This window comes from Vulpes lagopus, chromosome 8 (genome assembly GCF_018345385.1).
Source record: "Vulpes lagopus strain Blue_001 chromosome 8, ASM1834538v1, whole genome shotgun sequence".
In the NCBI taxonomy this organism is placed as follows: domain Eukaryota; kingdom Metazoa; phylum Chordata; class Mammalia; order Carnivora; family Canidae; genus Vulpes; species Vulpes lagopus.
The window spans coordinates 52,530,827-52,542,949 of record NC_054831.1 but is presented as its reverse complement, the minus strand read 5'-3'; the positions used below and the strand labels follow the sequence as shown (position 1 = coordinate 52,542,949).

The following is a 12,123-nucleotide window of genomic DNA, read 5'->3' as shown; positions in this document are numbered from 1 at the left end:
CTCCCTTCCCCCGGCACTTGGGGCCGGGGTGGGGGCGATCCAGGAGCACCTCCCTCCCCACCGCCCTCTGAGCCGGCAAATGCTGCCGGGGGGCGGGCTGCGGATACCCCCGTCCGCTCTCCATGTTACACCCCGCCACCCACTCTTCGCACCCCGCGTCCTGCCAGGCCCAGAGGAGCTGGACGGAGGGGCGGGCCGGGGGCACTCACCGCGATCATGACCGTGTCTTCGCCCTGAAACTTGGCGATGTACTTATCGCCGCGGTTGACCTCAGACTCGTTGAGCGGTCTGAAGCGACACATCACTTTGATGTTGCACTCGGCCGGGTCCGCCATCTTCCTCACTGCCGGGGCGGGAGGCCGGGAGCCACTCCCCGCCGCTCAGTCTGGAAGGGAGCGGGCCCGCGCTGACGGGAAGGGTCGCGGAGGCCGAGAGAGACCGGGGTCTCCGCGTCGTGCTTCGCCCGGCGGCAGCTGCCGGGGAGCCCGGACTGGGAGCGCCGGCGCCGGTAGCCGTCGCCCGGAGGCTCACTTCCGATCCATCATGGCAGCTATGGCGGCGGCGGCGGCGGCGGCGGCGCGGCGGGGAGAGTCGGCGGCTCCTCGGCTTCTCCCTCTCGGCTTGGGCCCGCTGCTGTGGCTCGAAGGGAGTCTAGAGCACGGGGAAATCGCTCCCTCCTTCCTCGGAGAAGGCAGGCCGGGCACGCCGTTCGCCCGCCCGGCAGTGCACTCGCCGGCTCGCCGGCAGCCGCCCGACCACTCCTGAGGCCGTAGACCGGCGACCGGGCGGCGGGATGGGCGGTGCGCGAGGAGCAGGGCGCACGCGCGACGGTCGGGGCCGGTGCCGACCAATCCGCGCCCGTCTGCCGCGCAGCCGCCTTGCCGCCGCTCTCCGCCCGGAGCCGCCGACCCGAGTTTTACCCGCGGCTCCTTACGGACGTGACTTAGGCTCCACCGGCTGCGCGGTGTCTCGGAGCCGGAGCACACGCGCTTGGCTTTCCTTTCTACAGGGCGCACGGGATTTGTGAGAACTACCTTATGTTGTAGTCAACCTAAATGCAGTGCTGTATTCCTAATAAGGAAGTGTTTGGTCTGCAGATAAAATTGGTCCCTAGTTTTTAGGGCGCTTTGCCAGAGAAGGGAAGATTTGAACCCAGGGCGAGGCATGGCTCTGCGGTCGAAGCTGTCATTCCAAGTGCGTGGGAAGGGGATCAAGAAAGATAAAGGAACTTTCTGTTAAGGAATGAAGAAGATTGAGCGCATGGGTGGCTCAGTGCTTGAGTGTCTGCGTTTGTTTTGTATATATATATATATTTTTTATTGGAGTTCAATTTGCCAACACATAGTATAACACCCAGTGCGCATCCCGCCAAGTGCCCCCCTCAGTGCTGGTCGCCCCCCCACCTCCCCTTCCACCACCCCTTGTTTGTTTCCCAGAGTTAGGAGTCTCATGTTTTGTCATCCTCTCAAATTTTTCCCATTTTCTCTCGTTTCCCCTTTAATCCCTTTCACTGTATTTTATATTCCCCATATTAGTGAAACCATAAAATGATTGTCCTCCAATTGACTTACTTCGCTCAGCATAATACCCTCCAGTTCCATCCACGTTGAAGCAAATGGTGGGTATTCGTCGTTTCTAATGGCTGAGCAATATTCCATTGTGTGGAGATATATATATATATCTCCAGACCAAGAAGACATTCTCAAATAGAAAGCCGTAATTTGGTTCCACCACATCCTGACTACTACAGTATAGTTTTCTCTATTCTTTCATTTTCCCCTTCCCCATTCCTTTATTGTACATAAAGTAACTGTGTATGTGCACAAGCATATTGCATTTTTTTTTTTTAACTAAATGGCCAATGGTATGTTTTGATCGACATCAAATGGAGATGGGATGGGGGAAAATACTGCTTCTGTGAAAATACCCCCTCTCTCCATTAGTGGCATGCTCAGTCAGCTCTTATCTTTATATTCCAGTAAGTTATTTTGCTCTCACTGTTTAACAAAAAAAAAAAAGAACAACATAAAAATCCTTGCATACCTTGTTCGATTGGAGAATTTTAATGTTTTTCATTTATCATTGTAAAACCAAGGACAATTTTATAACTTGCATATATCATATATATCACAGCTTCTTTATCCATTCATTTTTCGGTGGACACCAAGGCTCCTTCCACAGTTTGGCTATTGTGGACATTGCTGCTACAAACATCGGGGTGCAGGTGTCCTGCCATTTCACTACATCTGTATCTTTGGGGTAAATCCCCAGCAGTGCAATTGCTGGGTCGTAGGGCAGGTCTATTTTTAACTCTTTGAGGAACCTCCACACAGTTTTCCAGAGTGGCTGCACCAGTTCACATTCCCACCAACAGTGTAAGAGGGTTCCCCTTTCTCCACATCCTCTCCAACATTTGTGGTTTCCTGCCTTGTTAATGTTCCCCATTCTCACTGGTGGGAGGTGGTATCTCGTTGTGGTTTTGATTTGTATTTCCCTGATGGCAAGTGATGCAGAGCATTTTCTCATGTGCATGTTGGCCATGTCTATGTCTTCCTCTGTGAGATTTCTGTTCGTGTCTTTTGCCCATTTCATGATTGGATTGTTTGTTTCTTTGGTGTTGAGTTTAATAAGTTCTTTATAGATCTTGGAAACTAGCCCTTTATCTGATACGTCATTTGCAAATATCTTCTCCCATTCTGTAGGTTGTCTTTTAGTTTTGCTGACTGTATCCTTTGCTGTACAAAAGCTTCTTATCTTGATGAAGTCCCAATAGTTCATTTTTGCTTTTGTTTCTTTTGCCTTCGTGGATGTATCTTACAAGAAGTTACTGTGGCTGAGTTCAAAAAGGGTGTTGCCTGTGTTCTCCTCTAGGATTTTGATGGAATCTTGTCTCACATTCAGATCTTTCATCCATTTTGAGTTTATCTTGGTGTATGGTGCAAGAGAGTAGTCTAGTTTCATTCTTTTGCATGTGGCTGTCCAATTTGCCCAGGACCATTTATTGAAGAGACTGTCTTTCTTCCAGTGGATAGTCTTTCCTCTTTTGTTGAATATTAGTTGACCATAAAGTTCAGGGTCCACTTCTGGGTTCTCTATTCTGTTCCATTGATCTATGTGTCTATTTTTGTGCCAGTACCACACTGTCCTGATGACCACAGCTTTGTAGTACAACCTGAAATCTGGCATTGTGATGCCCCCAGATTTGGTTTTCTTTTTTAAAATTCCCCTGGATACTCGGGGTCATTTCTGATTCCACACAAATCTTAAAATAATTTGTTCTAACTCTCTGAAGAAAGTCCATGGTATTTTGATAGGGATTGCATTAAACGTGTAAATTGCCCTGGGTAACATTGACATTTTCACAATATTAATTCTGCCAATCCATGAGCATGGAATATTTTTCCATCTCTTCGTGTCTTCCTCAATTTCTTTCAGAAGTGTTCTATAGTTTTTGGGGTATAGATCCTTTACCTCTTTGGTTAGGTTTATTCCTAGGTATCTTATACTTTTGGGTGCAATTGTAAATGGGATTGGCTCCTTAATTTCTCTTTCTTCAGTCTCATTGTTAGTGTACAGAAATGCCCCTGACTTCTGGGCATTGATTTTGTATCCTGCCACACTGCCAAATTGCTGTATGAGTTCTAGCAATCTTGGGGTGGAGGCTTTTGGGTTTTCTATGTAGAGTATCATGTCATCGGTGAAGAGGGAGAGTTTGACTTCTTTGCCAATTTGAATGCCTTTAATGTCTTTTTGTTGTCTGATTGCTGAGGCGAGGACTTCCAGAACTATGTTGAAGAGCAGTGGTGAGAGTGGACATCCCTGTCTTGTTCCTGATCGTAGGGGAAAGGCTCCCAGTGCTTCCCCATTGAGAATGATATTTGCTGTGGGCTTTTCATAGATGGCTTTAAGATGTTGAGGAATGTTCCCTCTATCCCTACACTCTGAAGGGTTTTGATCAGGAATGGATGCTGATTTTGTCCAATGCTTTCTCTGCATCTATTGAGAGGATCATATGATTCTTGGTTTTTCTCTTGCTGATATGATGAATCACATTGATTGTTTTACTGGTGTTGAAACAGCCTTGTGTCCTGGGAATAAATCCTACTTGGTCATGGTCAATAATTTTCTTAATGTACTCTTGGATCCTATTGGCTAATATCTTGTTGAGAATTTTTGCATCCATGTTCATCAGGGATATTGGTCTGTAATTCTCCTTTTTGGTGGGGTCTTTGTCTGGTTTTGGAATTAAGGTGATGCTGGCCTCATAGGACGAATTTGGAAGTACTCCATCTCTGTCTATCTTTCCAAACAGCTCTAGCAGAATAGGTATGGTTTCTTCTTTAAACATTTGATAGAATTCCCCTGGGAAGCCATCTGGCCCTGGACTTTTGTGTCTTGGGGGGTTTGTGATGACTGCTTCATCACAAACAGTGATGGTTATTGGCCTGTTCAGGTTTTCTATTTCTTCCTGTTCCAGTTTTGGTAGTTTGTGGCTTTCCAGAAATGCATCCATTTCTTCTAGATTGCCTAATTTATTGGCGTATAGCTGTTCATAATATGTTTTTAAAATCGTTTGTATTTCCTTGGTGTTGGTAGTGATCTCTCCTTTCTCATTCATGATTTTATTAATTTGAGTCTTCTCTCTCTTCTTTTGAATAAGGCTGGCTAATGGTTTATCTATCTTATTAATTCTTTCAAAGAACCAACTCCCGGTTTTGTTGATCTGTTCCGCAGTTCTTCTGGTCTAGATTTCGTTGAATTCTGCTCAAATCTTTATTAACTCTCTTCTTCTGCTGCTGTTTTTTCTCTAGCTCCTTTAGGTGTAAGGTTAGCTTTTGCATTTGAGTTCTTTTCAGTTTTTAGATGGCTGCTAGTATTGCGATGTATTTCGAATTGGGGTAATGTTTTAATGAAGTTGTGCTTCAATAGGCTCCAAAGAAAGCAGATCTTTGACATCAGGTCTAGATTACAAGTGGACCTAAGGTCCTGTTTCCTTGGGAACTACAAAGTTAAGATAGATGTGGAATGGTGTCTTCAGAAACCCGTGTCCCAAAGCTCTGCACCTGGCTTGGAAGTCAATCAAGGCTGCTTCTCTATGTCTTAGATCTGCCAGGCAAGAGTAGGATGTTTTATTTCTACTTATATAGTTTCAAACAGTGATTCTTACAGTCTATAATTTTAGAGAACAAAGTTTTCAGTGAACAATAGAATAACTGTCACTCAAAGAAGGAGGTTGAGGCAGGTGGGCCATCCGGTCCGCAGCCCTCCAGTCTTAGCCCTCTGCTGATTACCAGTATCAGCATTCTTCCATACTCCCAGATTTAAAAAGTCCCAATCACCTATAACTCCACTATTTATCCTCTATATATGAAGAAGAAAAATATGGTAGTCTCTATCTGGCATTCCTCAACTTCCACTCCACTGTTCCCATGTGTTTTTCCTCAGAAGATCTGGGGAATGATTGGTCTGGAGCAGTGATTTTCAAATTCTTCTCCATGGAGTAGACATTCCAAAAAGGTGACTCAGGAGATTTCATGGGTATGGTGACGGAAAGGAGGTTGATGGAAGGGCCAAGGAATTAAGTTCTGGAAACATCTGCTATTCAAGGCACTTCAGTTGCAACTCTTGCCTCTTCCTTCCTTCTGCACAGCAGATTCTGGAAACTCAGACTTTATGAAAACAAAATCCAGAAAAGGAAGTGTCTGCAAGAACCTTCTGCTTTCAGATCTGACATATATACTTTTTTTCTGGGCAAGGGAAGGTAAAGGCCTGCACAGGACCAGGAAGGAGAAAAATGCTATGTGAAAAACAAAGTATTTCTAAAAATTCTCCTGTCACATTAGGAATAGTGATATCAAGCAGGCTTTAAGAATTATTTTAAAAAAAAGAATTATTTTCATAGTGAAACAAAAGATTGATTACCAAAAAAATGGTTAATCCCAGTTTTTCTTCCAAATATAGGAAAGATTGCCATTATTCAACATTAGCAATGAAGAAGGTTTCCTTGAGTGTATAGTTTGAGACTCATTAGTCCAACTTCTTTTTTATGAAAATGTCAGTGGTACTTGTACTGATACAGATTATTTATTGAGATTTAATTTTTTTGTTTACTAATGCTTAAGTTTTAAAAAAAGAAAAACCCCAATGTTGGCACAATGGAGACAGAGACATTCTTTTTTAAAAAATCATATTAAATGTACTCTTTAATCCTCATCCCCTAATTCCCTATTCCCCCACCCTCGATCCCCTCCTCTGATAGCCATCAGTTTGTTCTCTATAATTAAGAGTCTTTTTCTTGGTTTGTCTCTCTCATTTTTTTCTCCCTTTGCTCTTTTGTTTCTTAAATTCCACATATGAGTGAAATCATATGGTACTTGTCTTTGTCTGACTTATTTCACTTAGCATAATAGTCTCTAACTCTGTCCATGTTGTTAAAAATAGCAAGATTTTATTCTTTTTTATGGCTGAATAATATTCCATATATATCTCACATCTTCCTTATCCAGTCATCTATCTGTGGACACTGGGCTTCCATAGTTTGGCTATAGTAAATAATGCTGGAGTAAACATAGGGGATATCCCTTTGAATTAGTGTTTTTGGGGCACCTGGGTGGCATCCACCTCTTAGTTTCAGCTCAGATCATGATCTCAGGATCATGAGATCACCCTAGGTCAGGCTCCAAGCTCAGGGTGGAGTCTGCTTAAGACTCTCTCTCTTCTCCTTCTGCCCTCCCATGATCCCCCCACTACTGATGTGGACATGAGCATGCGTGCCCTTACACTCTTTCTCTAAAATAAATGAATGAATAAATCTTTTTTTCAAAAAAAGGATTAGTGTTTCCATATTTTGGAGGTAAATACTCAGTAGTACAATTACTGGGTCACAGGATACTTCTACTTTTAACTTTTTGACAAACCTCCTGTTTTCTTTTTCTTTTTTTTTTTTTTTTTTAAACCTCCTGTTTTCCACAGTGGCTATACCAGTTTGCATTCCCACCAACAGAGCATGAGGGTTCCTTTTTCTCCAGATCCTCCCCAACACTTGTTATTTCTTACATATTTGTTTTAGCCATCCTGACAGGTATGAGGTGACATCTCATTGTAGTTTTGATTGGCATTTCCCTGATGATGAGTGATGTTGAACATCTTTTCATGTGTCTGTTGGCCATCTATATGTCTTCTTTGAAGAAATGTCTGTTCTTGTTTTTTGCCCATTTTTAATTTTTTTAAAAAAATTATTTATTTATTCATGAGAGACACATAGAGGCAGAGACACAAGCAGAAGGGGGAGCAGGTTCCCTGCGGGGAACCCAAGGCAGGGCTCGATCCCAGGACCCTGGGATCACAACCTGAGCCAAAGGCAGATGCTCAACCACTCAGCCACCTCAGCGTCCCTTGACCCATTTTTTAATTCGATTGTTTGCTTTTTGGGTGTTGAGTTGTATAAGTTCTTTAAATATTTTGGATACTGGGGACCTGGGTGGCTCAGTCGGTTAAGCATCTACATTCACCTCAGGTCATGATTTCAGGGTCCTGAGATGGAGCCCCACATTGGGCTCTCTGCTCATCAGGGAGTCTACTTCTCCCTCTCCCTGCTCATGCTTGCTCTCTCTCTTTCTCTCTCTCTCCATCAAATAAATAAAATCTTTAAAAAAAATATTTTGGGGCAGCCCAGGTGGCTCAGTGGTTTGGCGCCGCCTTCAGCCCAGGGTGTGACCCTGGAGACCGGGATCGAGTCCCATATCAGGCTCCCTTCATGGAGCCTGCTTCTCCCTCTGCCTGTGTCTCTGCCTCTCTCTCTCTCTCTCTCTCTCTCTCTCTCTCTCTCTCTCTCTCTTTCTATATCTCTAATGAATAAATAAATAAAATCTAAAAAATATTTTGGATACTAACCCTATATCAGCTATGCCATTTACGAATATCTTCTTCAATTCAGTAAGTTCCCTTTTAGTTTTGTTTATTGATTCCTTCACTGTGCAGAAACTTTTTATTTTGATGTAATGCCAACAAGATTTTTTTTGAAGATTTTATTTTCAAGTAATCTCTACACCCAGCATGGGGCTTTAACAACCCCAAGACCAAGAGTCACATGCTCTTCCAACTGACCAGGCAGGTGCCCAGGAATGCAACAGATTTCTTCTGTACATTGGTTTTGTATCCCGTGACTTTACTGAATTCATTTATCAGTTCTAGTAGTTTTTTGGTAGAGTCTTCCAGGTTTTTTATATAGTATTATGTCATCTGCCAATATTGAGAGCTTGATTCTTCCTTACCAATTTTAGATGCCTTTTATTTCTTTTTGGTGTGTGATTGTTGTGGCTAGGACTTCCAGTACTATGTTGAATAAAAGTAGTGAGAGCAGTGCCTTAGTGGCTCGGTTGGCTGAGCTTCCAACTCTTGATTTCAGCTTAGGACATCACCTCAGGGTCATGGGACGAAGCCTGATGTCGGGCTCCATGCTCATCAGGGAATCTGCTTGAGATTCTCTCCCACTTCCTTTCCTTCTGTCCCTACCCAACCCCACATGTGTCACATGTTCTCTCTCTCTCTCTCTCTCTCTCTCTCTTTCTAAAGTGAACAAATACATTTTTTTAAAAAAGTGGTTAGAGTGGGTATCCTTTCTTGTTCCTGGCTTTAGGGGAAATTCTCAGTTTGATGTTTGAGTTTGGTGTTTGCTATGGATTTTTCATTTAAAGCCTTTATTATGCTGAAGTATGTTCCCTCTAGACCTACTTTGCAGAGGGTTTTTATCAAGATGGATGTTGAACTTTGTTAAATGATTTTTCTGCATCCATTGAAGTGATCATATGGCTTTTATCCTCTCTTGTATTGATGTGGTGTATCACATTGATTGTTTTGGGAATATTGAACCATCTTGCATCCCGGGAATAAATCCCACTTGATCGTGGTGTATGATTTTTTAATGTATTGTTGGATTCAATTTGCTAGTATTTTATTGAGGATTTTTCCATCTATATTCATGAGAGATATTGGCCTGTAGTTCTTTTCTTGTGGTGTCTTTACTGGTGTCTTTATCATCAGGGTGATACTGGGTTCATAGAATGAATTTGGAAGTTTTCCTTCCTCTTGTGTTTTTTGGAATAGTTAGAGAAGACTAGGAATTAAGTAAGCACAGATTTAGAAGACTTAATCTCCATTGTGGAAGATAACCACAAAACAGGTCCTCCAGTAAACCATGCATAACTGGATTTAGGCCTCTCTTCTTGATAGCTGGCCCTTTGATTTACTTATAACCATATAATGTGACAGAACTGTAGACACACTGCATGCTATCTGAGACTAGGTAAGAAGAAGTCATGTAACTTCCACTTATATCTCTTTCAGAGAGGTCTGAACCACCACATAAAAAAAGACCAACTATCCTGAGAACACCATGTTAGACAGGCCATATTTATGTAGGCACTCTAACCAATAGTCCTAGCTGATCCCACTCTTCCAACCAGACTTGTAAGGGAGGCCACCTTGAACTGTCCTGACCAGCACATCCAGCAGATAAATATCAGTGACTAATCTCAATTGACATCCTTGGAACATAAGAATCATCCAGCCTGCCCATATTCCTCCCATAAAATCATGAGATGTCATAAAAATAATTACTGAATTTTGAAAATTTTGTTACATAGAAAATAGACAACTGGCATAATAATTCACAACTTGGAACTTAAAATTTATCTTCTGAAAAAGATTCTATAAAATATTACTTTTGCATAATATATATATATATATACTTAGATTAGACTATATTTTAGATTAATTATAGTTGGAGGGGGCCTAAGAATATAACCATTGTTTATAGCACTATTACTATAGGAAAACTTGTTTTTTATTTAATGTGAATGACTTTTTAAATGGACATTTAGAATGGGAAATTATAGTATTTCTTTGTATTTCTTTTCTTTTTTTTTTTTAAACCTACAGTTATTTTATTTTATTTTTTATTTTATTTTTTTTTTAACTTTTATTGGTGTTTACCAACACCAGAAAATTTACCAACATACAGAAAAACACCCAGTGCTCATCCCGTCAAGTGTCCACCTCAGTGCCCGTCACCCATTCCCCTCCAACACCCGCCCTCCTCCCCTTCCACCACCCCTAGTTCGTTTCCCCGAGTTAGGAGTCTTTATGTTCTGTCTCCCTTCCTGATATTTCCCAACATTTCTTTTCCCTTCCTTTATATTCCCTTTCACTATTATTCATATTCCCCAAATGAATGAGAACATACACTGTTTGTCCTTCTCCGATTGACTTATTTCACTCAGCATAATACCCTCCAGTTCCATCCACGTTGAAGCAAATGGTGGGTATTTGTCGTTTCTAATTGCTGAGTAATATTCCATTGTATACATAAACCACATCTTCTTTATCCATTCATCTTTTGATGGACACCGAGGCTCCTTCCACAGTTTGGCTATTGTGGCCATTGCTGATAGAAACATCGGGGTGCAGGTGTCCCGACGTTTCATTGCATCTGAATCTTTGGGGTAAATCCCCAACAGTGCAATTGCTGGGTCGTAGGGCAGGTCTATTTTTAACTCTTTGAGGAACCTCCACACAGTTTTCCAGAGTGGCTGCACCAGTTCACATTCCCACCAGCAGTGTAAGAGGGTTCCCTTTTCTCCGCATCCTCTCCAACATTTGTTGTTTCCTGCCTTGTTAATTTTCCCCATTCTCACTGGTGTGAGGTGGTATCTCATTGTGGTTTTGATTTGTATTTCCCTGATGGCAAGTGATGCAGAGCATTTTCTCATGTGCATGTTGGCCATGTCCATGTCTTCCTCTGTGAGATTTCTCTTCATGTCTTTTGCCCATTTCATGATTGGATTGTTTGTTTCTTTGGTGTTGAGTTTAATAAGTTCTTTATAGATTTTGGAAACTAGCCCTTTATCTGATATGTCATTTGCAAATATCTTCTCCCATTCTGTAGGTTGTCTTTTAGTTTTGTTGACTGTATCCTTTGCTGTGCAAAAGCTTCTTATCTTGATGAAGTCCCAATAGTTCATTTTTGCTTTTGTTTCTTTTGCCTTCGTGGATGTATCTTGCAAGAAGTTACTGTGGCCAAGTTCAAAAAGGGTGTTGCCTGTGTTCTCCTCTAGGATTTTGATGGAATCTTGTCTCACATTTAGATCTCTCATCCATTTTGAGTTTATCTTTGTGTATGGTGAAAGAGAGTGGTCCAGTTTCATTCTTCTGCATGTGGATGTCCAATTTTCCCAGCACCATTTATTGAAGAGACTGTCTTTCTTCCAATGGGTAGTCTTTCCTCCTTTATCGAATATTAGATGGCCGTACATTTCAGGGTCCACTTCTGGGTTCTCTATTCTGTTCCATTGATCTATGTGTCTGTTTTTGTGCCAGTACCACACTGTCTTGATGACCACAGCTTTGTAATACAACCTGAAATCTGGCATTGTGATGCCCCCAGCTAAGGTTTTCTTTTTTAAAATTCCCCTGGCTATTCGGGGTCTTTTCTGATTCCACACAAATCTTAAAATAATTTGTTCTAACTCTCTGAAGAAAGTCCATGGTATTTTGATAGGGATTGCATTAAACGTATAAATTGCCCTGGGTAACATTGACATTTTTACAATATTAATTCTGCCAATCCATGAGCATGGAATATTTTTCCATCTCTTTGTGTCTTCCTCAATTTCTTTCAGAAGTGTTCTATAGTTTTTAGGGTATAGATCTTTTACCTCTTTGGTTAGGTTTATTCCTAGGTATCTTATGCTTTTGGGTGCAATTGTAAATGGGATTGACTCCTTAATTTCTCTTTCTTCAGTCTCATTGTTAGTGTATAGAAATGCCATTGATTTCTGGGCATTGATTTTGTATCCTGCCACGCTACCAAATTGCTGTATGAGTTCTAGCAATCTTGGGGTGGAGGCTTTTGGGTTTTCTATGTAGAGTATCATGTCATCGGCGAAGAGGGAGAGTTTGACTTCTTCTTTGCCAATTTGAATGCCTTTAATGTCTTTTTGTTGTCTGATTGCTGAGGCGAGGACTTCCAGAACTATGTTGAACAGCAGTGGTGAGAGTGGACATCCCTGTCTTGTTCCTGATCTTAGGGGAAAGGCTCCCAGTGCTTCCCCATTGAGAATGATA

General features: G+C 42.0%; 2 protein-coding genes across 2 annotated transcripts in view; one reads left to right on the top strand and one right to left on the bottom strand.

The window, feature by feature from the left end:
• The window catches only part of KIF5B (kinesin family member 5B), a 44,712-nt gene extending 43,927 nt beyond the window's left edge, over positions 1-785 (bottom strand). The window contains exon 1 of the mRNA XM_041766543.1: positions 210-785. Coding sequence (XP_041622477.1) covers positions 210-335 — 126 coding nt within the window. The 5' untranslated portion in view covers positions 336-785. The remainder of the gene's footprint in view (positions 1-209) is intronic.
• Positions 786-793: 8 nt separating this feature from the next.
• Positions 794-12,123, top strand: part of LOC121497723 (phosphate carrier protein, mitochondrial-like) — a 36,735-nt gene continuing 25,405 nt past the window's right edge. The window contains exon 1 of the mRNA XM_041767462.1: positions 794-1,023. Coding sequence (XP_041623396.1) covers positions 794-1,023 — 230 coding nt within the window. The remainder of the gene's footprint in view (positions 1,024-12,123) is intronic.